Source organism: Taudactylus pleione, unplaced genomic scaffold (genome assembly GCF_031769625.1).
Source record: "Taudactylus pleione unplaced genomic scaffold, aTauple2 ptg000560l, whole genome shotgun sequence".
In the NCBI taxonomy this organism is placed as follows: Eukaryota; Metazoa; Chordata; class Amphibia; order Anura; family Myobatrachidae; genus Taudactylus; species Taudactylus pleione.
Window position 1 is genome coordinate 1,717,501 of NW_028284962.1, and position 26,494 is coordinate 1,743,994.

Genomic DNA, 26,494 nt, shown 5'->3' on the forward strand with positions numbered 1-26,494 from the left:
CTGTCATTCACCCTGATCTGACTGGACACTGGCATCTGCCAGTAGTTTCAAGTGTGTAAGGGCCCCCATACATCTGTAATGGTTCGTCGCAGATGTATGGGGACCTTTACACAGATTATTATGATTCCCTGAACAAAGGCAGCATATATTACTGTACAGAGTATTTCTGCTGCTATAATTGGGAGAAATGGACTGTGGCTTTTGATCTGTGCTGTCTGTGATTGTCTAAAGAGACTCATATACTGATGGTGTAAGACACAGTGTGATGGTGTGTGGATTACACATAACGTTTGGATGTACTGGGAAACGAGACTGTGCTAATATGCAAATGACTCACTGCTTCTCATTAAAAAAGGATCCAGCTGCTTAACCCTTTTCCACTGATAAGTAGGGTTTAATTTCTTGTCTGCTTAAGTGTGCCTAAATAATAAGGGATACTAACTCCGCTGCTAGTAACTTTTATTAATGCTGAATGAAAGACTGATTTTTATTGCTAACACATTGCATATCTTTAATGACCAATTGCAAAGTTTTTTAGACTCTATAGAGAAACTAATCTAAATGTGAAGTCACTTTGGTGGTTATTTTAATATTTAGGAATAACCATTTGTATTTTGTGCTTTTTATGAATGTTCTAGAAATCTTATTATAACTTGAATTATTTTATCAGTTTATGACAGTTTGATAAGCTGTTGCAATGCTGACTCGCTTCTTTATTCCAGGAATCCAAAATCCCCCTGGGGTAACAATGTATACTAAAAAGGCAATTAATTCTTGGGCGCAGGTTGCTAAATTAATCCTTATTGAATACCAATGTTACTAATATCTGTCTCTCTATGTAAAGATCAATAATCCAATAGCAGTAAACGTGAGAGTGAATGGTCTGACAAAGTATGTATCTAAATGCTAAACAAGCGGGCAGCGACCTGTGAAGTACGTAAGACTTTGGCAACTGAAATTGACATAAGCTTATGAGATATTACCTACATAATTAAATATTTTTGGAAGATCTATACCTTTGTATGACCATTCACTCTCACTTTTACCACTATTAGTTCTGACATAGATAAATATCAGGAACATTGGCATTCAATATAGATTCATCTAGTAAACCTGCACCCAAGAGTTAGTTAATAATAATTATTATGAATAAATATAGTGGTAGATAGCTCTCTGACAAGGTAAGCCCATGAACGTCACTGTCATTATTTAACATTTTCTGTAATTACTGATATTTTTACTTATTCCATAACTAGATATGGTGTACATTTTAGGGTATTCCTCTAAACATAAGCTGTCATCCATATGCCTTGACCTAATTCTATAATCTCTCTCAATCCTAACCTTTAAACTCTTACAGTCATAGTTCATATTCTAAAATTCCTACAACTGATTCATGATGGTGCTCATTCATTGTACAAATTCTTAATACTTACAGTTGCAAAACATATCTTCTTTTAACATATCCATCTAAAACAAAAAGGACATCGTCCGTGTCACTTTTATGGTGCGGTTATCATATGTTATGTCAGACGTTTCAAGAAAAGTATTATGTTACAGAAACAAATCTCAGCAGTGTTATTTAAAATGTAAATAAATGTAGTTTGAATGCAAATTAAATTAAAGGTAAAAAAGACAAGAAATGTAAGCTAATCTCATCAGTTAAGCTTTCATTTATTTTACATCTGAGGGATGTCTCTAAAGCTGGGTACACACTGACAGATATATTGGCCGATCAATTGATTGGCCAAGATATCTGGTGCCCGTCGGCCAGTGTGTACCAACGATATGTCTGTGAACAACGTTGTTCACAGACATATCGCATTGGCTGTGCTGAACATCCGATGGAAAGATATATTTCCATCGGCAAGTGTGTACTGGAGATCTGCAGCCATGGGGAGGGGGGCGGACCCGCCCCTGACCCGTCACCCGGGTCAGATGATGGTCATTCAGTGTATATGAACGACCATCATCTACAGATATATCTGCAGATAACTCGATTTGCAGATATATCTGCTAGGTGTGTACTCACCTTAATAATGAGTTGAGGTCTTACCACCTAATGCAGTTTCAAATTAATTTTGGACTTTTCTCTATTAACTTACTAAAATCTAATAGATAATAAGGTATTTCAGTTGCATCATTAGATACTTAGGGTCCAATGCAATTAGGCATGAACGGTGTAAGTTGCCGTTACCACTACATTAAAATGCTGGTAATGGCATTACATCTTGCACCCCTCACAACCTGCTCTCAGCCCGAATTCGCTTAATTTTGCTCGCGGCCCTATGGAGCTGGCAGTTTTCAGCAAATTCAGGCTGCCATAAAGTGCAGCTGTTGCAATGCTGACTCGTACCCGCGATACCTTCACGGGATTGACCCCGTATAGTTAATTACATAATTTTTGCAAATATTTTGAAGTACTTTAATACTCAATTAATGAAATAATAATGTTTGAATTATTTTGTTACAATGTACATACATTTGCTTTTACTATTTCGACACAATATTTTTTCTTGGTTAGTGAACTGGATCACTTCTAGGATCTCGCCTTTACTGATTGGTAGGTCCTTCCCTCCTCCTCTCTTGTTCCCAGCACTCGGGACAACCATCATTCGAGTCAAAACCTTTATCTCGCCTTCAATCTGAGTGAGACAAAAGACATTTTGGAATCAGACTGAAATTTTCACGTTTCACGCACGTTTTTAGTTTATCATTTTCTTTTTAGTTTATACCCATGTCTCTCCTTTATACATGGATTTTTTATAGCAATATTACAAGTTATTTTTCCTTTTCCGAAAATGAATTGATAATAACAAAATTAGAGAAATATCAAAAACAAACAAACAAAAACCCTTTAAGGGGTGTTGGTGTTTAAAAGTTTTCAAAGTAAAATATTCCATGGTGGATTTATCATATTTTTCAGACCAAAATACACTCATTCACCGCCAGCAAAAGCTTTAGGCAAAAAAAAAAAATTACGACTGCATCTTAGGTTTGGATATCTCCGCCCTCCTCTGCTGCACCTCCCCCTCCCCCCATTCAGCAACAGGCAAGTAGCATCTAATGAGTTGCAGCCTTCTGTGTGCTGGAGCACCCACAGGCTCCATCTTTTATAATACATCTCTTCCATGGTTGCCAGCAGTCTGTAAATTTACTGATAAAATGCCAAATGCACTATAAGTACGAATGGTTTCAGACACTGGCTTGTAAAAAGTTTTTACCTTCTCTGCTGCTAGTTTTAATTTTGAATTTAAGTTTTTATAATATTTTCTGAGGTTGGCAGCCATGTCATCTGATCAGGAGCATCCCTTTGTACAGGGGAGTAGCGAGGGTGGTTCCAGTGGAGCATGAGCTCTGGGCGCCAAAATGGACAGAGGGTGCCATCCAGGGTTCCCTAATTCATGGGGTGCTACACAGTATGACTGCCTCCTTTTAGTTTGATCTCGGTTTGTTTTTCTCTATATCCAAATAAATTACAGATCTGAGATCTATTTGTACATTTCATGCTCCCTCAAGCTGCCCAGATTGCCTCCTCTCCGGCCCTCCCTCCTCTGTGATCATCTTCTGTCACCTCCCCTTTCCTGTCAGATTGATTACATTCACTTCTCACCTCTTTAATTCCCTCCCCTCTCTACCCTGTGATCGTCTCTTTGCCCCTGTCCTCTCCTTTCTTATTGGCTTCCATCACCACCGCTCTCTGATTGGCTTTTGCTCTTCCTCTCTCCTTTCATACTGGCTTCAGTCACCTCCCCTCTCCTCTTTGATCCCCTCCCTCCTTCTCTCCTCATTCATTCATTGTGTTTCAATGGACTTAAAAAAGTGACAGATCTGAGGTAAAATCCTAAACTTCAATTATAAGGTATGAGTTTAAAAAAAAGTCACTGCTTTGCTATATAAAGTAATGGAGGTGCTCCCAGACATGGCCACACAGTGTTATTTGAAAAGTCTTTTAAAAAATATTAGGAGACCTGAAATAATAATAATAATGGTGGTAGACAGAACATGGTTAGTAGTACTCACATTAATATAGGTGCAATGTATATTTGCAATGTTGGAGCATAGCTGAGAATGGAGCTTCCTATAGGTGTTCACACTCCAGTGACAGCTGCTTGGGGCAGTAATTGCAGCAATAAGCTGTGCACCCTGTGGAATCTCACTCTAGTTCATGTACTCTGTATTATATATTCTGATCATTTTACTTAAATTGACAATCTCCTCTATTGACTAATAACAATGATTCAAAGGAGATAAAAGTCAGATCCTAGGTGCTATAAATAAAGCACTGCACAGCAGCTACCCCTTAATGTCAGATAGTGCATTCTATTCCCCTTTGCCCAGCATCATACTGCCACTGTTTGCTGTTTTTCTCTTCACTTTAGTTTTCCCCCGCAAGCTAGCCAATGGGACCAGTGGCGTAATTTCATCCCAGATGCCCGGAGGCAGGTTATAATTTGGTTGCCCCCCCCCCCCCGCCGTCACAGCCACTGACACTGTAATGTAGCAATTCGCATGCAGACAGGCTATAGACAGACGAAGGCAGCAGCTGATGGTCTGACATGGAGCTCTCCACTAGTGTATGGTGGCTTCTCAGGTGTTGGGAAGAGGTACCATGTATTGGGCGGCCGTGACGGTACACTCCGGTACATAGTTACAGCCACAAGTGGGGTGAATCTGATGTGGACAATGGAGGTGCCCCTTCAGAGCTGGAGCCCGGCAGCAGGCGCCTCCATTGTCTCCCATAGTTCTGCCCCTGAATGGGACCTCAATGGCACAGTTCAATACAGGAAGAGGGGCGCTATGACATGCACTTTCTCCAGGCGCCATGGTTCCACGCTACTCCTCTGCCTTTATACTGTACACGTGCCCTGTAGGGGTTCTTCAGCTTTTTACAACTCCAGGTTTTCTTAAACACTCACTCACATGGCAAATGGGACCATTCCTTCCCCAAAGGGTTGTGTGCTTGCAGAGTAGGATAACTCAGTCTGCTTAGTTCACATTAACAGCAATACTATACCATGAGTATTTACTTTTATTTTAAAATAAATATATTTTACCAACTCTTGCTATTTGGTACATCTTGTAGTCTGAACTTCAACATGTTCAGAATATCAACATTCAATATAAACTTCATATTAGTAGTGTAGCTTTTTAGTCTAGTCATCATTTGGTAAATTTGTCATTCATGTGAGGAGGGTCAATATTAATGAGGTATTACATTAATATACAGCTTACTTTAGATCTAATTTTTTATTTAATATCTTATTACATTTATGAACAGTTTACTGATCTAATTCTATTCTTCATATCTGAATATTGCCTAATTTCTGTTCTGCATGCAATCTAAGCTGATTTACTGTGCTGTATATATGAACAACAGTACCATACAATTTTCAGCAGCTATTATGACAAGTGCACATCCTGTGCTTGTTTCATACTTTTCAAAGCTGGGTATACACTTGTCCAATATTCTGGGATTCCAAATCACAATCATATTGTTGACTCAATCTTACTGGAGACCTACAGTAGGTCGCACATACAACACCCAGTCTATGTGTACACACCTATACAATTTTGCTACAAATCTCCAAACTGCATCTGCTAAAACCATCTCCTTAAAGTATTGTGTCACTGTACACACTTGCCCAATCTTTGGTAGACTGGCTTTTATTCACTGGGATGAATTCAGAGAATAATTGGACAAACCAGTCTCAGGAGTGTACACACTTCTAAATTGGTTGAGCGATTGGTGATCTGGTCTCCTGATTTTTCAGCAGGTTTCAAAATCAGACTACTGGGATGGGATGAAATCAGAGATTGTGTATGCATACACACTCTAGCAATGTCTGTTCATCTGTTAAGTTGGAGGTTAGATTGGAAGAGATTTGGAAAAGTGTGTACCCAGCTTTACAGTGTCTTCTGAATGTGGGTAGAGACAGTGTGGCCGGCATGAACACTCCTCAGTAGCCATTTCTGTGGGTGCTAATATTAATCACCAGTTTTATTAGCTAACAATTGGTAATTAATCCAGGATTTCACCTGTACTATTCCGATCCTCTAGAATTCTCTCCCGTCCTCTATAATCACCTGCTTTCCTACCACCCCTCCAGCCTCAGCAATCCCCAAATCTGCTCCCCTCTCCATTTATGTGTCCAACCACAGCCCCTCTAGAATGTAAATTCTTGTGAGCAGGGTCCTTCCGTGGTCTCTTAGAAATTATATAATTTGACGAGTATTATATAATTATGTTATTATGTATATATCACGTGAATTTGTCTATAGCTGTTCTATCGGAGCATCCATATACTATGTAATTTTGCTTTTTATTCCATCCATTATATACAGCACTATGAAACCCTTGTGGCACCACAAACGTAAAAGATAATAATAATAAAAAAATACATATGTAAATAAGCAACACCCCCCTCCCAGAAGACCCCTCCCCCCCCAGAAGACCTGTGCTGCCCCTGCTTGGTGTGTTACCATTAACCCTCAATTCCCTCCAGAGATAGCATCTTAGTGTCATAATTCAGATCACTGTTATGCAATTTGTAATTTTAGTACCTTAAATTTTTTTCTCATTTCTTTTAGTTCTTTGCCTTCATCTTTCACAGGTTTTATAATGTCCCTTTTTGGCAATTCAGGTTTCCTGTTAAAAAGGTATTACACATTTAACCACTTAACTGACGAATTCTTTTTCCAAAAACCGCTCCAAAATTGTCGGTTTCTTTTATGATTGAATTAGATCACGAACATAATTTTAAACTTATCTATCACTATTTTATTTGAAAAAAATATTTTTTTAAAACACAGTATACCATAAAAATAGCAATTTTTATATTATACTGTAGTGATGGCCATTGACGGCTGTACCATCGATGGTTCAACCATCGTTAGAAGCCATAAATTGTTTTGCGATTGGTCGAGGAGATCTGTGTACACCACAACTGCCGATGTTTCCTAAACATCGATTGAGGGTTGCCATCGATGGTGCAACATTGATGACCACTAGCAATGGCAAACCACCGATGGCTTGCAAACCATCGATGGTCAGTTGCCATCCCTAATCAGAGGCTCTGCGATATCCATCAATATATATATCTATCGAACATTATACATACACACACAGTGTGTATATATATATATATATATATATTATATGTATATACACACACACACACATACATACGTGTGTGTGTATATATATATATATATATATATATATATATATATATATTTATATATACACACACACATACATACATACACACATATACATATATATATATATACACACATACATACCTACCTATATATTAGGGGTGAGCGGGTTCGGATCCGAGCCCCCCCGATCCGAGGCCAATCCGAGTCAGGCTCGACTTTTCCCGCCTGACTCGGATCTGAAATCGAGGCAAAACGTCATCATACCGCCTTCCGGGTCTCGCGGGTTTTGGATCCTGTCTGTGAATTGTGTGCACTGTGGCTGCACGTGCATCAACAAAGGAGCAGCGCCAAGCGTGCGCCTGTGTCATAAGTAAAGGGCCGGCTGGCTTGACCATTAAAGGGTGCTGTAACCCCCAAAGGGCACTCCAAACAAAATAAAAAAATATTTTTTGTGTTTGTGAATTGTGTGCGCAATAGCCGCACGTGCATCAACAAAGTAGTGCCAAGCGTGCGCCTGTGTCCCATAAATAAAGGGCCGGCTGGATTGACCACTAAAGGGTGCTGTAACCCCCAAAGGGCGCTCCAAACAAAATAAAAAAATATTTTCTGTGTTTGTGAATTGTGTGCACTGTAGCCGCACGTGCATCAACAAAGGAGCAGCGCCAAGCGTGCGCCTGTGTCCCATAAGTAAAGAGCCGGCTGGCTCATTTCTTAAAGGGTGGTGTAACCCACAAAGTGCACTACTCTCCAGCAAAAATAAAAAAATATTTTCTGTGTTTGTGTGCGCTTTAGCCGCACGTATATATCAATATAACATAAATGGAGGACCAAACTTTCTCTGATAAAAATAAAATAGGGAAAGATCAAGAACCACTTCCACATAGTGCTGTTGCTGCTGCTGGGAGTTGTTCATCATCCCAGAGAGGAAGTAGGAACACCACTACTTTTACAAAACAATTGACCCTCCAACAGTCCTTAGCGAGGAGGATGAAGTACGACAGCAGTCATCCTGAAGCAAAACGTATAACTGAGGCCTTGACTGCTATGTTGGTGTTAGACGTGCGTCCGGTATCCGCCATTAGTGCAGTGGGATTTAGACAATTGATGGAGGTAGTGTGTCCCCGGTTCCAAATCCCATCTAGATTCCACCTGCATCAAAGCAGCAGCGACAAGCGTGCGTCTGTCTGTTAAAGGGTGATGTAACCCTCAAAGTGCGCTCCACAAACAATAAAAAAAAATTTCTTTTTTTTCTGTCTTTGTGAATTGTGTGGGCTGTAGCCGCACTTGCATCCTCAAAGCAGCAGCGACAAGCGTGTGTCTGTCTGTTAAAGGGTGGTGTAACCATCAAAGTGCTCCAAAAATAAAAAACTAGTTTTTTTTATGTGTTTGTGACTTGTGTGCGATGTAGCCGCACGTGCACCAACACAGTAGCAGCGCCAAGCGTGCGCCTGTGTCATAAGTCAAGGGCCGGTTTGGACATCTGGTCCGGACTGAAGGACGTGCCAACAATTTCTGACAAGTCTACTGTCACTGCATATGATACTGTCCTCAAAGCAGCAGCGACAAGAGTGCGTCTGTCTGTTAAAGGGTGGTGTAACCCTCAAAGTGCGCTCCAAAAACAATAAAAAAATTCTTTTTTTTTCTGTCTTTGTGAAATGTGTGGGCTGTAGCCGCACCTGCATCCTTAAAGCAGCAGCGACAAGCGTGTGTCTGTCTGTTAAAGGGTGGTGTAACCCTCAAAGTGTGCTCCACAAACAATAAAAAAATTCTTCTTTTTTTTCCTGTCTTTGTGAATTGTGTGGACTGTAGCCGCACCTGCATCCTCAAAGCAGCAGCGACAAGCGTGCGTCTGTCTGTTAAAGGATTACATCGGTGACAGCATCCAAGTAGGCATGTCAGACAGTCCGTACATGTACTGGCAGGAAAAAGAGGCAATTTGGAGGCCCCTGTACAAACTGGCTCTATTTTACCTGAGTTGCCCCCCCTCCAGTGTGCACTCCGAAAGAGTGTTTAGTGCAGCTGGGAACCTTGTCAGCAAAAGGCGTAGGAGGTTGCTTCCACAAAATGTGGAGAAGATGATGTTCATAAAAATGAATTATCAACTTTTCCAGGGAGACCAGCCTCCAGAACGTACAGAGGGACCTGTGGTGGTGGATTCCAGTGGGGACGAATTAATACTCTGTGAGGATGAGGATGTACACAACACTGATGAGAGTGAGAAATCGGTGAATGAGGAGGATGAGGACGACATCTTGCCTCCGTAGAGCCAGTTTGTGCAGGGACAGATTAATTGCCAGCTTGTTTTGTGAGGGCCCAAATGAACCAATCATTTCAGCCACAGTCGTGTGGCAGACTCTGGCGCTGAAATGATTGGTTTGTTAAAGTGTGCATGTCCTGTTTATACAACATAAGGGTGGGTGGGAGGGCCCAAGGACAATTCCATCTTGCACCTCTTTTTTTTCTTTGCATTATGTACTGTTTGGGGCCTAGTTTTTCAAACTGCCATCCTGTCTGCCACTGCAGTGTCACTCCTAGATGGGCCACGTGTTTGTGCCGCCCACTCGTGTCGCTTAGCATAGTCATCCATCTACCTCGGTGCAACCTTTTGGACATAAAAACACTATTGTGAGGTGTGAGGTGTTCAGAATAGACTGGAAATGAGTGGAAATTAAGGTTTTTGAGGTTAATAATAGCATAGGAGCAGAAAAATTAACACATTCTGTGATTTTAGCTGTTTTTATGCTTTTTTAAAAAAAAAATACAGATCCAAAACACAAAACCCAGAACCCAAAACACCGAAGGGTGGTTTTGGCAAAACCAATCCAGATCCATAACACGAAGAAAGATCCAGATCCAAAACCAAAACACGAAAAGTGGCCGGTGCACACCCCTAATATATATATATATATTTATACATACATACATATATATATATATTTATACATACATATATATATATATATATTTATACATACATATATATATTTATATATATATACACATATATATATACATATATACATATACATATATATATATATATATATATATATATATATATATATATATAATATATATACACACACACACACACGCACACGCATATATATATATATTTTATAATTGTTCAATTATTTATTGCCCGATCACTTTGGCCAGCAGTGATCGGGCACATGGGGACGGGGAGGCGGAGCTGAGGCCGGAAGAGAGTGGGCGGGAGCGCTGGGGGAACATGGCAGCAGCCGCGGCTACCAGAGCTGCTGCTGCTGCTCCTACATAGTGATCACCTACTGATCACTGTAGTGCCGGAGCCGCAGCGGGAGCGTCTCCCGCTGGTGGCCCGGATACAGAGCAGCGGCGGCGGCTACCAGAGCCGCCGCCGCTGCTCCTTCACACACACAGTGATCACTATGTGATCACTGTAGTTCCGGAGCCGCAGCGGGAGGGTGTCCCGCTGGCGGCCCGGATACATAGCAGCAGCGGCGGCTATCAGAGCCGCCACTACTGCTGTTTACTGAAGGGGGTGGAGATGGCTGCCTGATCACTGCTGGCCACAGTGATCGGATCACAGCAGTAGCACTGCCGCTTCTATGGGAGGGGGGCTGCCGATGCTGCCCGATCACTGTGGCCAGCAGTGATCGGGACATGCTAGAGATGCAGCCACGCTTGCAGAGTGACCAGAAGGTCCCTCTGATGTAGGCGGCTGCGGGAAGATTAGCTTTCCACAGCCGCCTAGTGGGCATTTCTGACTGGTCGTATCAGATACGACCATGTCAGGGAAAGCCCAGCCTGGTGCGGTCGTATCTGATACGACCGTGCCAGGCAAGTGGTTAACTAAAATAAGAAATACAGAAAACATTTCTAATAATTAATATACAGCTCATATAACAGTTTGCAATATTTTATCTCTTTACTAAGTTACAATAATGTTTTATATAACAACAGGGAAATTAATGGACTCAAGGAGAAGCACATGTACATCAACTGTTGTCATGTAAGATACGTATTTCCTTACTGCACATGCACACCAAAAATGATCTTGCAAATAATCCTTATATTCGTTAATTTATTATTGTACGTTTGCTCTTTACTGCTTTTCTTTAAAATTTAAAGTGTTCCCAATACACTACACTAGATGGTGCTGTTTTCTCACCCATTTTTAAAATTTATTTGGCCGATTAAACAATAGTCACTTTGGATAATATAAGCAGCCACCTGCATCGAAGGAGGTGGAGTACTACATATATACGAACAGGATATTTAGCTGTTTAAAAAGAGACATTTAGAGACTATGGGGTCTATTTACTAAGCCTTGGATGGTGATAAAGTGAATGGAGATAAAGTACCAGCCAACCAACTCCTAACTGTCATTTTTCAAACACAGCCTGTGACATGGCAGTTAGGAGCTATCGGACCATATTAGGTGTAACACTTGTTACTACCAATTTATTTACTATGAAGTTTTATTGCTTAATCAACATTTTAGTCCTCTCAGTTGCAGTTTAATTTAATTAATCTTGTATGTAAATACATTATATTATACATGAATAGATTATAAAGTCTTACTCTACCTTGTTTGGCTGGTATTTCTTTGAAAAAGTCTTGCGACATATCCATTCTGAACTCTTCATTTCAGCATAGAGGAAATGTGGAAAACAAGAAATGCATAAGTAATTGGTTTTAATAAACAAGTTAACATAAATTTTCAAATAGATCCTTTGTCCATTAATCTGGACTGGTTTATTGAAGAATAAGTGCTGTAGAATAATGTAAGTCATTCATGATGAGCTGACACAATGCAATACAGTAGCTGCCAAATTGTATTGTCGATGTACCAAGACAATGACTGGGTCAGAGAGTAAATTCAAGATGATACATGTGTGACCCTAATATTACAATGCGCTAAAGGGAATGTGTCTGTGTTTTTTTAAAAACTGATAGTGAGATTAAGGGGGGCATACAATTGGTGGCAGTAATTAACTGCACGCTAATTGACCCCCGGGGCTAAGTGGGTCGGCAGCATTTATTGGGGATTTTTTTTCAGGACCTCGCAGGCTCCCAAAAAAAATCCCTGATAATGAGGAAAAAAAAATCCCTGATAATAAGGAAAAAAAATCCCCGATAATGAGCTTGTTAATAAACCATGTGTACCCAGCCGATATGTCGGCCCAAGGGAGCACGCATATCGTGCATACAGACTGCACGATATGCAAGAATAGTCTTTCCAATTTGATCAAATCAGAACGACATTGTCCCAGTGTGTACCCAGCTTTAGTGTAGTATTTTAATTCACCACACTACAGTATACAATATTTATTGTTGAAGCAAGGTTTGTTTAGCATATCGTGTTTAATTGTGCCACACATCACTGTGGAGTATTGGTATTGGGGAATGTCTCTGACCATTATTCACTTTATACAGATGTAAAATCCAATTTAATATAATATTAAAATGCCATTTATACTGTAACATTGCTGCTAATGGTTAAAGAAGGTGTTTGGCACTCCAAGCAAGGAAGCCAAACCATTTGTCAATGGCATACATTTGTACATTTATGTTTAGCACTCAAGTTAGTGTTTCACAAAATGCCATGAGAACCTGCACAAAGGCGTGCTTTCTGTCATCTACAGTATATGTTGGAAATATCACATGCAGTGAGAATGCATAGGGAAAATAAGGGGAAAGTCACCGTGGTTTGGCTGGCACAGCAGGAAATGTATTGGATATCAGCTCTGTATCATCATATATTTCATCTGTAAGGCAAAAACATAAATCATTAATTGCATTTTGGGCTTTTGGAAGGAATAGATACAAACAAACTGATCATTAATACCCCTTTCACACTAATCGGAGAACCCGGGTTATTGCCGGCAATCTGGTGCAACCCAGGTTGTTCATCACGTGTCCACTACCAAGGTTATTCTCCGGTCCGACCTGGGTAGCCGGCGGTGTGAAGTGTATGTGTGTGTATGTGTAGGCAGCTGATTGGTCGGCTCAGGAGCACTTGGAGATTACGTCATCTCCAAGCGTCCTATGTGATCGGCGATGACCGGGAATCATAGATAATGTGGAATTTGACAAAACAGCTTCACTCTCTTGGATTGGTGGTTTTCTTTTGGCTGAGTCTTCTACCTAATCAAGTATATGTACTGTGTATACAAGATGTCCCCATCACTGCCTGGATTTTTTCTTTCTTTTCTCTTTCCACATCTCTCTCTTTACATCTCTCACTATTCAGCGCTGTCTAGTCCTCTTTTTCTTCTCCTCTCTCTCACCATCTTATTTCGACTCTCTCTCCCCCTCATATGTCTGTTTCTCTTATCAGCACTTGATTTTATTATATAGATTATCCTTTGCATTTTTTATAATATTTAATATTATTCGGGGGGAATACTTGTAATTTAAATTGCAAATGACAGCTCTTATGAAAAGAGCTGTCCTTTGCGATGATAGGGCTACTGATTGGATATGACTGGATCCCTTTCATGGAACATTGAGAAGAAAGCCCATAGGCCTCTATTAGGAAATGCCATCTATAGATGGCGTTGCCTATAATGGTTCCAAGCTCTGGAAAGTATTGCTTGATACCGGCAGGTTTCGGAGTTTTGTCTGCATTTTGTTTATAGTACATCCCACACAGTGTGAGCATATACATCCAAAAAACACTTATCTGTCTGGTTCAGGGTCAGACAGTTCAAGGTTTGAATAACTGAAGTTCAGAAAACAGCAGACAAGGATTATACATAGATGTGGTCATAGATGTGGTCCAATTGGTACAGAAATGTATTAGTAGGGGATCAATATAAGGGAGAAAGCAGAGGCTTGGTCAAGTTTAGATCTAAAGTCCTGTGAGTAAGATAGGAATACCCGGGCTGGTATACATGATTTCACAAGCAGAGATGCAGAAAGGAAAGGTGGACAAAGTTCAAAGCCAGAAATCAGTAATGGATCTATTCACCATCACTTAATTTATACAAAAGCGGTGAAAATTACAATTTTCACCTATTTTTGTATAAATTAAGTGTCAGGGCCATTCATTAAAAAGGTAACGCAGGAGATATCACTGATTACTTCTGCTTACCTTTCAGTCCTGATCTGCCCACTGTCCCTATACACTAGTATGGGGAACTAAATTCATCAAGCTCCGAAAATACAAACTTTTTGGAGATTGACTGCAGGAACACTCGCCATCTTAATATGGTGTTTGTTTCTATATCCGGGTTGCGAATAGGGATCCTCTCGAATCCCACTGCCCCTGTACGCTCCTGCTGGATGCTGTGGCTTTGTGTGCCCACGTGAACCATGTTAGGCACACTAGCACTGCTGAGTCAGACTCGACAGTGCTAGGTTTCAGCACTACTAAAATAGCAGTGAAAGGATTCACAGGAACAGCTGATGTTAAATTGCTCCAGCACTCACAGAGTGTTGATTATCGGAGGCCACCCTAAAAGAGCTGATTTTTGCGATAATAGGACTTCTGGGTTTAGGACCCGGAAGTTCTTCTACGCATGTGCCAGTTGATGCGGGGGACACTGGGAAGGATCCAGTTGGATCCTTCTCAGGGAACATTGCAAAGAGAATCCCATAGATTTAGGCAGCGCTATCTCTAGATGCCATTGCCTAATGGGTCCAAGCTCCGAAACGTATCTAATTTCGAACCTTGGTATATATGGGGAATGCATCCAATAATCCGAGTTTTGGACGCATTTTGCTTTTAGTGCATTCTGCCCTAAGCTGCACTGGTGAATGTTTGCACATACACTGATCACATGGAGACCAAAATTGAGGACTGAGGGCCTAATTCAGACCCGCTCGCGAGCGTAGGATGCTCGCAAGCGGGTCGATGGTGCCCTAATGCGCATGCGCACGACGGAGGGAGCTCTGTCGTGCGCATGCGCGAGACCCGCATAGCGACAGCCAAGCTGTCGTTATGGGTCTCGCACCAAAGGGGGCGTGCTGTCGATGGTGAGTGACAGCAGGCCCCCTTTGGTGGGCGGGCCGGGGGCGTGGCTGCCAGACGGAGGCGTTCCCATGGGAACGCCTACCGTCTGGGTCCGGCCCCACTGACATCACTAGTGATGTCAGTGGGAGTGATTTTGGCTCTGATAGAGCCAAAATCACTCCAGGGCTTGCGGCAGTGAGACCCTGCCGCAGGGTCTCGTCGCAAGCCCAATGGTCGCGATGGTCTTGACCATCGCGACCACCATCATGGACGCTCGCTATAGCTGTGGGTGGCAACCCACAGCTATGCGAGCGTCCAAGAGGCCACTCCATTTTTAGGTAGGAGGGCCCTGATTCAGAGCGAGCGCTCTGGTCAGAGCGTCCGGCTCTGAATCAGGCCCTGAGTCACATCTCACAATTATAGGCATGAGGTGGGGCCATTACTGTGTGGCATAATATTGTCATAGGTAAATGAGTGATGGAGTTGACTGGATTGATGGGGATGTGATGGGGGTGGCATGATAATGAGAAGTTGGATGGATGATATGCCCCTGGGTGGATCTAGACAGCGTATCTGTCTAGATCACAGGTTCTGAGCAGCCACAGTCCCTCCCTGCTTGAAAGTATTATATTAATATATCCTGTATAGCACAGGTTCTCAAACTCTGTCCTCAGTACCCCAAACAGTGCATGTTTTCCAGGTCTCATCACAGCATCACAAGTGAAATAATTAGCTCCACCTGTGGATCTTTTAAAATATGTCAGTGATTAATAAATATACCTGTGCACCTGCTGGGTGCCATGCAAAACGTGAACTGTGCGGGCTCCTGAGGAACGAGTTTAAGAACCACTGGTCTAGATTTCCCTAGGTGTACGCCCTAATGAAATTTGCTGCTACTGCTCACAATTACATGATTACTGCACACAAAGAAATTTAGGATGAAGTGACATCAACCAGGGTTAAGCTTGCGGACATGGAAGGTAGAGTCCATAGCCATTACAATATGAGGCATTCCTGAAACCATGTCTAATGAATGTATGAATCTAGCAACTTATTACCAAAGGTCTCTTCCACCAACATCCCATAGCCTTTGGCTCTTCGATGGGAATTTCTAACAAAGCTTCTTATTCACAGAATTAGTACTTAAACCACAATTATGTCTCCAGAATTGGGAATTACGCCACTTTTAGTATGGAATATACCAATGGACGCACCTGCTGGAAAGCCCTGAATCTGGAATCATCTACTGTTGAAACCTACCTGTTCTATTTATAGATATGACTCTCCAATTTAGTGTTTCTTGTTATAATTCTGTGAGTTGCATGCCTCAGTACAGGTTCTTGTGTTAGATGTGCACAGTTTTGTGCTTCCACTTTTTTTGGATCTTCACCTAATTATTCTTCTATTTCTAGTTTACAGGATTTTGTCAGACACTCGCATTTACAGGCCACATGCTGCTTGTTGGGTTATGCATATTTACAAATGTTTGCATGCTGTGTTGTTTTATTATTGTATTTTTCTATCAATATGCACTATCCCATGTGCAGTTTGTATATCCAGTTAGGTTATGCATAGCTGTCATGATTGGATAGTTTAGTTTATTTCTGCTGCATATTATTAAAAAGTTGCTCTTACATAATGTACTTCTGTTTTTTATGTATCCTAAGGCGACCCATTTTATTTACATTTATTTATATGGCACCAGTATACTCTGTTGTGCTTTACAATGTTCCACTATTTTCCCCTTCCTACAGTAATTTACTAATAAGTAACACCCTACATGTTATAGATGCTGTCGTCCTTTCTAATGGTTTGGTGTAACTATCTTTACAGTATTTCCTGCCCCTAAAAGCTGGATAAGCAAGTGGACTACAAAAATGGCCATTACTTGATCTTGTTTTTAAAGTAAATTACTCTGATTTCACTTTATGCCAACAATTCTAGAGAAATCCCATTCTTAAAAAAAGGCATGTTTGGAAATAAAAAATATTAAAGCGAGTACAGTTTATTACTGAAGAGTGTAATATAGCCCTAGATACAACTAGATTGATCTATACACGCTGCCAATTCTACTTATAATACTTATCTTCCCTTAAAAATGGCTCCACGGAGGAGGAGGGACCCACTTCCTGGCACAAGGTAAGTATACTATGGGTGCAGGGTGTATGGTGCGGGGCTCCCTCAAACCCAGGGGCCCATGTGCACCACACACCATGCACCCATTATAAATAAGCCTATGCCTGTAACTGCTGTATCTACATGCAGAGAGTGTTAAAATAAAATCCCTGTTAAGTTTAACATATGTTATGTTTTTTTTTTCTACAGGTAAACCGTTCTCTGTATAGTTGTTGCTCTGCCCAGGTCTTTGGTAATGAGTTCTTATAATCTACAGTACAGTGCCCTAGCAATCGGACCTTTGGCAGTAACATTCTAGTAAAATCACATTCATGGATCAGAGACATTCTTCAAGGATGATGTTCTCTTCTTTATATCTAGCCCTGTAATCTCATTAACTGATCGGCCTATTGTCCTTGAAGCCTATTCTCATGCAACTATAAACTTAATACATCCAAAACTGAACTAATGTTTGTAGATATCCCATCATATTCCTTTCAATCTCTCAAACGGATTTAAAAATGTAAGTGGCAAGATTCATCTGTCAATTATTTGGGCATAAAGATCAGTACAGACCTCTTAGACATAATAGATTGCAGCTACTTAAGAAATAATAAATTAGGTACTTAATAAAGTTATGGGTAAACTAATGGTTAGTTTGTATAGTGGCAGTAAAAATTAAGCTTTTGCCTAAAATCCTCTATCTATCCATTCCCTTTGTGGTAGTTCATAAGCTCACATTCTCTCACACTCTCAGGGGTCACCATGTTGGTGGTGTTGAGGTCCTTATATCCTAGGGTTACTCCTACCAACTAATTTCCTCTGGTATGTCCCTTACATTCTTTACATTTGAGGTTCATGCTATATGCCTCTTCCAACCTGTACTTCAAGTAGCTGTCATTTACCATCCCCCTGGCTCTCCCTCCAAATTCCTCGACACCTTTTCTTCCTGGCTCCCTCTCTTCAGATCTTCTTTCCATAATCTTAGGTGACTTCAAAATCCCTATCGATATCTCTACAGAATCATCTGCCTCAAAACTCCTTACCCTCACATCATCGTTTGGCCCAATGAACCAACTTACCCTCCCATGTGAGTGGGCACTCACTTGACTTGGTTTTGACTCACCATTGTGATATCTCTGATATCACCAATTCTCCTTTTGCCATCTCTGATCATCACCTTCTCTTTTTTATCTTATCTCTCTCACCTTCTCCACATCTGACTCCTAAGGCTCTTCCTAAGGCTATCACTAAACGTAACATTGAGGCTATTAATGCTGTTTTATTCGCCTCCCTGCTCGACTTACTTCTCTCCCCTATTCTCTCTCTCCTGCTTTGAACAAGCCACTTCCCTATACAATGCCTCCCTTACTCCTGCTCTTGACTTGCTCACCCTCTCAGATCCACACCTCAACCCTGACATTCTAAATGCACCAGTTACCTACAAAAATGTTCACATACTGCCAAGTGACAATGGAGAAAATCTCGCTCTAAGGCAGTATGCTCTCATCTACACTGCTCCTCTTTCCCTCTCTAAATAGTGATATTTCAATAACTTAATCTCCTCCCAGTCCTCAAACCCCCAGAGTCTTTGCCACCTTCAACTCCTTTTTCTGCCCACTCCCTCCTCAATCTCTGCCCCTAACTTTGCCACCCACTTCACTTCTAAAATTTACTTCCTACATCAAGACATCATAAGCCACCAGACCCTCAGCACCACCTTCTTTGTAAGCTTACACCTCTACATCCATCTTACCAACTCTTACTTCTTTTTTTCCTGTATCTGGAGATGACTTCATGGCCCTTATCCAGTCTCCCCATGACCTCCCTCAACCTCCCTCCTTGACCCTTACCCCTCCCACCTCCTCTCTCAATCTTCCTGTTCCCACCTTGCCCACCTACTCAACTTCTACCTCTTAGAAGGCACTGTCTCATCTGCATGCAAGCATGCCCTGTCTCCCCCATTCTTAAAAAAAAAAACCTACCCGTGATCCAAACACTCTCGCCAACTACTGACCCATCTCTCCCCTCTCTTTTTGCTTCCAAACTTCTTGAGCGTGTTGTTTACAACCACCTTACCACCTTTCTTTCCTCCCACTCCCTGCTTGAATCATTTCAGTCTGGCTTCCATCCTCTCCACTCCACTGAAACTGCTCTGACAAAAGTCACCAATGATCTTCTTGCTGCCAAGTCCAAGGGCCATTGCTCTCTGCCCATTCTTCTAGACCTCTCTACTGTTTTTGACACAGTGAACCACTCTCTCCTCCTGCAAATCCTTGTATAAATGTTTATATACCTTGTACTTGTCTTGCAATGTCTTTTACTGTAAGTTATTGTTCCCTTGTTCTGCTCAACCATTTATGTACTTTGTTAGGTGCTGCAAAACCCTTGTGGTGCCATATAAATAAAGGATAATAATACTGTATAGTGTTGACTTTTTTATTGGTGTCACATACTTCTCAGTTATTTCTCCCCTGAATAAATGGCATCCATGATTTCACAGAACATCTAGCCTTACCATGATTGTTCTTGCAACTACCCTCTTTAGTCCTTTCTGGCATACTGTTCGCCTGTCATTTTCCCACTGAGCGTGAGTCTGCAGCATCTGGAGATAGTTCTCTTTTACTTCACAGAACTCTTCAGCCAGAGAACTTTTCTCCAATTCACAATCTTTAAGTTTTACTTGTGTGAACACAATTAAAGAGTCTTTTCCTTTTAACATCAGAGCCAGATCCATCACTTTCACTTGTGCGTGCTCTGCATCACTCTGATGTCTCTGGACACCTTCTTTCAATTCTTCCACTTCCTGCTGAAGTACCACACACTTTTGCTGCAATTCCACAACATCCTGCTCTAATACAACATTCTTTGCTAGGAGCACATCACTCTCATACTTTGTAACACGTTGGAACATTTTAGCTTCCTCTAGACCAGGGGTTCCCAACCACGGTCCTCAAGGCACACCAACAGTCCAGGTTTTAAGGATAGCCATAGTTGAGCACAGGTAACTTAATTAGTACTTTAGTTATTTTGATTTAAACATCTGTGCTTAAGCATGGATATCACTAAAACCAGGACTGTTAGTGTGCCTTGAGGACCGAGGTTGGGAATCACTGCTCTAGACGTTCAGACATAGCTGCCAATTTGAGGTCTGTCTCTTTAAGAACTTCATGTTTTTTTTATTTCTTGCTGCTCAAATGCCATTTTCAAAGAGGACAATTCGCCCCATAAATTCTTTTCAGTTTGTTCATGAACATTTCTCTCATCAGCTAATTGTTCCATTAAATCATCAACCTTGCCAGCAAAATACGCATTACCTTCATTCAAAACGTTATGCATATTGTCAAATTCTTCCAGGCTGATATAGTCCTCTCTGGACGGACCTTGCACCATACCCTGACCACTTTCTTTTGGGCCTTGAGCTTTGCCCACTGCTGCTTGTTGGCTTCGTGCGGAGCTGCTGTAGCCATCCGCAAGGCCTTCACCATGTCATCCATGTTGACTGCCAGCACCATGAAGAGCCTAGAACCACAGTATTTTCTCTCCAAAATAAATTGGGTGTCTGTCCCTTTAAATTTTAAACACTTTTTTTTTTTTTTAGCACAGTTCTTCTTTCACTTGTAACAACACTTGACTTTCAATTGTATTGACAGCACAATATAACACAGCACCTGCTTTCACTTCTGTGGAACTACAATGTCCAGCAATCAACATAGCACTTGCTCTTTTCTTTGCAAAATAAATGTCCAGGCCACATAATTAGACACACCTTGTCTTAATGAGCTTGATTTCAACAGAATAAACCACACAACTGCTTTTAAACTTTCCAGTGCTGAAGAAAGTGCACAACTTTTAGCAAACTTTGTAGCACGGTTTTCAGACATGCATACAACTTTTCCATGAAATATTTCAAAACAGATTTTATCTTCACTCACCAACCTGATGAGCTTTGCACTGTTGAGTCCACTATGCAGGTGCAGTAAACATCCATATTTCCATTAGCTGCTGTAATCTACTTTCTGTGCAAATCTTGTTGCATAGAATCTTTATGCCCGCATTCTCCACCATGTGATACTTGGGGAAATTAGCTTGGTAGACTAGTGTCAGTGGTGCAGTGATTAGGTGCAGAATCAGACTCCACACATGGCATCCCAGTAAAACAAATGAACGTGGTCCTTTACTTCCAGCATTATCAGGAAACAAACAGAAAATAATAAACGCCTAGCCCTTTCTTAGGGTACTAGCTCACTTCTTGAACCCTCTCTACAGAAGCAGCTACTCTGCATGAAAGTCTCTCACAGTCTCTGAGATTGGTGGTCCTTCCTGCCACATGCAGGACCGGACACTGGCCTCCTGGCCTGGTTTAGATTCCTTAGCTTGTTGGCTGCTCCCTCTCACAGCCTGGTCTGCTTCCTTGCAGGTACCATAGCTCAGTCCCAGAGTTGGATAGCCTTCCCTGTATCTCACAGGTCTAGACTCAGGCCTCCTGGCCCTCACTGGCCCGCTAGCACAGTGAGCTCTGTCTGATTGGTCTGCCTCAGTCCTCTCTGGACTGAGTTAAATGGGCAGCCCTTACACAATCTCCCAGAATGCTTTTGCACTCTGTGTGGGCGGCTCTCTCCTGCCATCCTGCCACACACAGAATCTGCTGCTCACCAGCACCATCTCTGGTGATACTGCCACAATATATATATATATATATATAAACCCCCCCCCCTTAAAAATTTTGCGTTTGCCCCTGGTTGGAGAGAGATAAAGTGGATGGAGACAAAGTACTAACCAAGCTGCTCCTACAGAAGCTGTCATTTTTTAAACACAGCCTGTAAAGTGACAGGAGCTGATTGTTTGGTACTTTATCTCCATCCACTTTATCTTTCTCCAAGGCTTTGTACATAGGGCTTGATTCAGCAGTGCACTTGTACTAAAAGATCCCATGGTTTGTTGATCATTCTCCTAATCTCAGGGGTTTGTTTGAGTAGTGTGTGATAAAACATGATGTTGACACTGTTTGACCTTGATAATTATTTACATCCTTCTCCTTTGGAAGAAGTAAAGGTGCCCATCCACTACAAGATCTGAAAACAACATTGTAATCGTGCAGTCTTTTGTCAGTCTGTGATGATCCTGCACACATGCTGAACCGGACGATATCGTCCGGCTGACCAGCATGTTTGCAAGATGATAGATGTCTAAACGACCAGCAGGCACGCGCATCGCTTGTCATTTTGGACATTTTTGCAAATGATTTGCAAACGATTTGCAAACTATTAGCAAACAATTTATGAATGAATGAACAATAATGATATCATTATCGTTCATTCAGGCATAGAAATCGTGTAGTGGATACGCAGCTTAAGATACCTGGGTTTTATTAATTCACTTTCATGACTGATTCTTCCAGATGTTGTGGGTTGTAACCCCTTTGTACCTTGTGTTGCTACATGAAATTGGCTTATTCTTTAAAAAATCCAATCAATGGCAATTTTTATTATGTTTCCTGAACTGTCTATTTGGAATGTTCTGCATCAATTTAGGATCATTCTAGCTTGATGGTAGAGGGTAATTGTTGGTATCTACTTTCTTAAAGTGTATTTTAGTCTTTAAACAGTCATTGTCTATATAAATACTATACAGCAGTGGTTCTCAAACTCGGTCCTCAGGACCCCACACGGTTCATGTTTTCCAGGTCACCCAGCAGCTGCACAGGTGCAATCATTACTTGCTGATGCATTTGAAAAGATCCACAGGTGGAGCTAATTATCTCACTTGCAATTTTGAGAGGAGATCTGGAAAACATGCACTGTTTGGGGTCCTGAGGACCGAGTTTGAGAACCTGTGTTATACAGGATATATTAATATAATACTTTCAAGCAGGGAGGGACTGTGGCTACTCAGTAGCCCTGATCCCCCTAATGCGAGCGCCTACGGCGCACGCCTGCAAAAGGGTAGTGCACTTTCTCAAAGGGGGTGTGCCCATGCCTCACGGTGCTGCTCGGCCGGGGTTTGCAGCCGGACTGCCCCATCTGGCCATTGGCCCTTCTGGCATTTGCCAGAAGAGCCAGATGGGCAGTCCGGCCCTGCTTTCAAGGATAACATTAATTTATTCCAGACAAGCTTTTTATCTTGAGTTAAAAACTGTTTAGAAGCTTCACATACTTTGGAGTAGTTAATGGATGTAAACAAGACATCTGTGGTGCCCATGACGAAGCCCCTCTCCCACTTAAACATTTTCAAGATTTGGATCATCTAGGTCAAATCTCTTAAGTAAAAGAGGATATAGCTTTCACTGCTTTTTGTAAAAAAAAAAAAAAAAAAAACACGTCGTAACTGGATAGCCTTGAAGTTAGGGCCCAAAGATTATCGGGTGTCCCAGAGGGTGACCAATTCTTATGCTGCTTTGGCAGATAATAGAAATAGTGGATGCTTGGTAACCTCACATTTCAAAGTTTGAACTCCTTGTAATTTAGAATAATTCATAATAGATTAAGATAATTTTTACATGTAAAGGTGAAGTCTGAAGGTAATATTCTATAGGCGTCAGCATCCTATAACAGTCTGGTTGCTTCCTCCAAATATAGTGTATTCTGCGTATGCAAATCTAACGCACGCCCAGCAAGGCATGCGATCGTACGGCAAGGCAATAGCACACCCACTATGTCATGGCGTGCGATTACTTTGTGTAGGCAGACGCCCACCAGCCATTCATGAGATGCCCACTTGCGCACATCATCTCCTGAAAGTGCATGAAAACATTGTACATCGAGCACCATCGGATGTGCTCACAGCGCTTGAGGTTGACTATACCCTTCCGCAAGCACTGCGATCACTTCAGTGTGAAATACAAATAGATGACGTGTACTATGATGCTGCTTGTTAATTATGCAAGCCTCTGAAACGGCGTTGAAACACTCAGGCACGCCTGCGTTCGTACCTCCACTCCCGTTTCTAGTGGCCTGCTCCTGTTACCACCCACAAACGGCCTCTCCTGTCACTCATTCAACTGGGCTGTTTATGCTGGGCGAGCGAGCGCTTCCCAATCTTTCGTAGATGTACGCACACGTTCATTGCAATACATACGCATGCACAGATTGCAAATATCGGCCAGCTACGAGCGATTGCATCCTAGCGAGCGGGTCTGAATCAGGCCCTCTGTCCAGTATAATCATGCCTCCACCTTTTTCTTCAAATATCTGGAATTGGACTTTAGTTCTTTCAAAGCATTTTTCTCATGGTGGGTCAGATTTTGGGGTTAGATCTAATAATTTTTACATAAGTTCTCAATGTTTACCTCTATCAATTTTTCAAAGGTTTTTCTACAAAATTACTTTTGAAGTAGGTGGAAACAAATGTTGGATTATTTATCTAAGAACAGCAGAAGTATGACTTTACACGCCGAAGGAATGACACATTGGACCATTGTTTGGATTCTGTATCACAATGACGAATCCACGACTCGTCACATGGCAAAATTGCTGTCAGGAAATCGGGTATCCTCTCCGACATTCGAACGGTGTTCTTGCATGATTCATCTCATTATTGCATCTGCTCTTCGGTGAGATTTCTGGGTACTCACCTGGCACACACGCGATGCATTTTCAGTTCCTTTGTCACAGTATGCTGAACCCGTTCAAAAATGAGATGCCAAGTGAAGTCGAAAGTTCATGTAAAGTTAACCTTCTGTCATTTTGCAACATCTCTGCAGCTTTGGCAATGTTGACATTCGATGGTGGATGGTCTCCCAGAACGCTCTTCGTCAGTCACTCGCGTATTACCCTCTTTGAAGTGCTTCCACCACCGAAAAACTGCAGCATGGCTAATTGTTTCTCCACCGTATGCTTGCCGTAACATTTCAGGAGTTTTATTTCCAATTTTTCAAAGTTTAACACAAAATTCAATCACACATCTCTGACGTAATCTCGCAGACACGTCTTCCTCATCTGCTATGACGAAATATACGAAGATCCTCCACTCGCTGTGACCAAACAAAGAAGACTACAGCAGTCCAACCACAGGTTCAGACACATCAATGTATGAGCTTCACAGTAACCAGCATAGCATTGCCACGTCTAAGTATGGTATAGAAAAACAGAGGCAGTCTCAAACAATGCATCCATTTTGAACAGTGTTGGACCCTCTGGTATGTCCATCCATTGCCATGGTGTTCAGGTCAGTATTCTCCTACCATCCTTGATTACATTTTTCTGTAATATCACTTTTCTGAAAAATTTGTTAACATCAGTGTAAGAATTACAAGTACTTACCTTCATTTTAATGGAGGAAGCAAAACTAATCCCTTGTTCAAAAGTTTCTGATGTGTGGAATTAAGGTTACCCAATCTGAGGTTAAATATCCCCAATTCTTTGGGTGCTGGTAGTATACATAATAGTGTCTTCATTTCGCTGAGTTTTTGTCTCTCTCTTGATCTAAGTGCTCTCTTTTCTGAACCAGTGGGAGAGGCTCGTAGAAGTCTATCTCCCAGATGGAAGAATATGTTCCTTTGCCTTGGAATTGGCCTCTAATCTAAAATAAGATGGTGATGGAGAACTTTTGGCATACAGTATCTGTTGATATCTGAACTATGCCTTTCTTATCTATTCCCATGGCTGTGGCTTTCAAGACCTTTCCTTTCCACTATCGTAGGAAACTTGCACCCATTAAATGGATGGTATAAAGATTTTCTCACTCACTCCCACAAACCATTTGTCTGGAGTCTCATGAAACGCGTTACAAGTGGTAGTTCATACCTTGGGACATTACTCACAAACTAATACGTAAAAGACTCTGCTAGGATAGGTAATGCAGATCATTTCCTGGACATCATTCTCAAAACGGTTGTTGAATCAATCTAATGTGAGTTTGTCCATCCTTTCATGTTGTAGTGTTTTATCCTCACCAATATCAGATTTGGGATCAGTAATGGAATAAACAGACACTTATGGTCTAAAGGTAAAGTAGAAGGGTGATCATAACCTTATTGTGAGCATAACCTTATTGTCTTGTGTTTTCCAAATTTCCTGAACATATTGCACCATATTTACAATCTTTATTTTTCATATTACTGGTCTGGTGTTAATTCTCATGTGACCAAATAAAGGCCCAGCAGAGTGGTGTTACCTGCAAGGTGCTGATTCTCACCTATATCAGCTGAGCAGGGCTTCAGTACACTTGTGTATCAGAATCATAGTACTCTATATTTTACCCCTGACAACCTGCACCAGAGAAAGGGTTTTCTGTTGATCATTTCTTTATTGGGGACTGAAGAATTCCTACATC

General features: G+C 41.5%; 1 protein-coding gene across 2 annotated transcripts in view; it reads right to left on the reverse strand.

The window, feature by feature from the left end:
- Positions 1 to 26,494, reverse strand: part of LOC148481816 (uncharacterized) — a 99,496-nt gene that overhangs the window by 4,239 nt on the left and 68,763 nt on the right. For both annotated transcript variants that reach the window (XM_088452982.1, XM_088452983.1), the window contains exons 10-14: positions 12,854 to 12,917; positions 11,736 to 11,789; positions 6,565 to 6,649; positions 2,483 to 2,645; positions 1,437 to 1,470 (exon numbers count right to left, since the gene is read on the reverse strand). In XM_088452982.1, the coding sequence (XP_088309108.1) occupies positions 1,437 to 1,470; positions 2,483 to 2,645; positions 6,565 to 6,649; positions 11,736 to 11,789; positions 12,854 to 12,917 (400 nt within the window). The remainder of the gene's footprint in view (positions 1 to 1,436; positions 1,471 to 2,482; positions 2,646 to 6,564; positions 6,650 to 11,735; positions 11,790 to 12,853; positions 12,918 to 26,494) is intronic.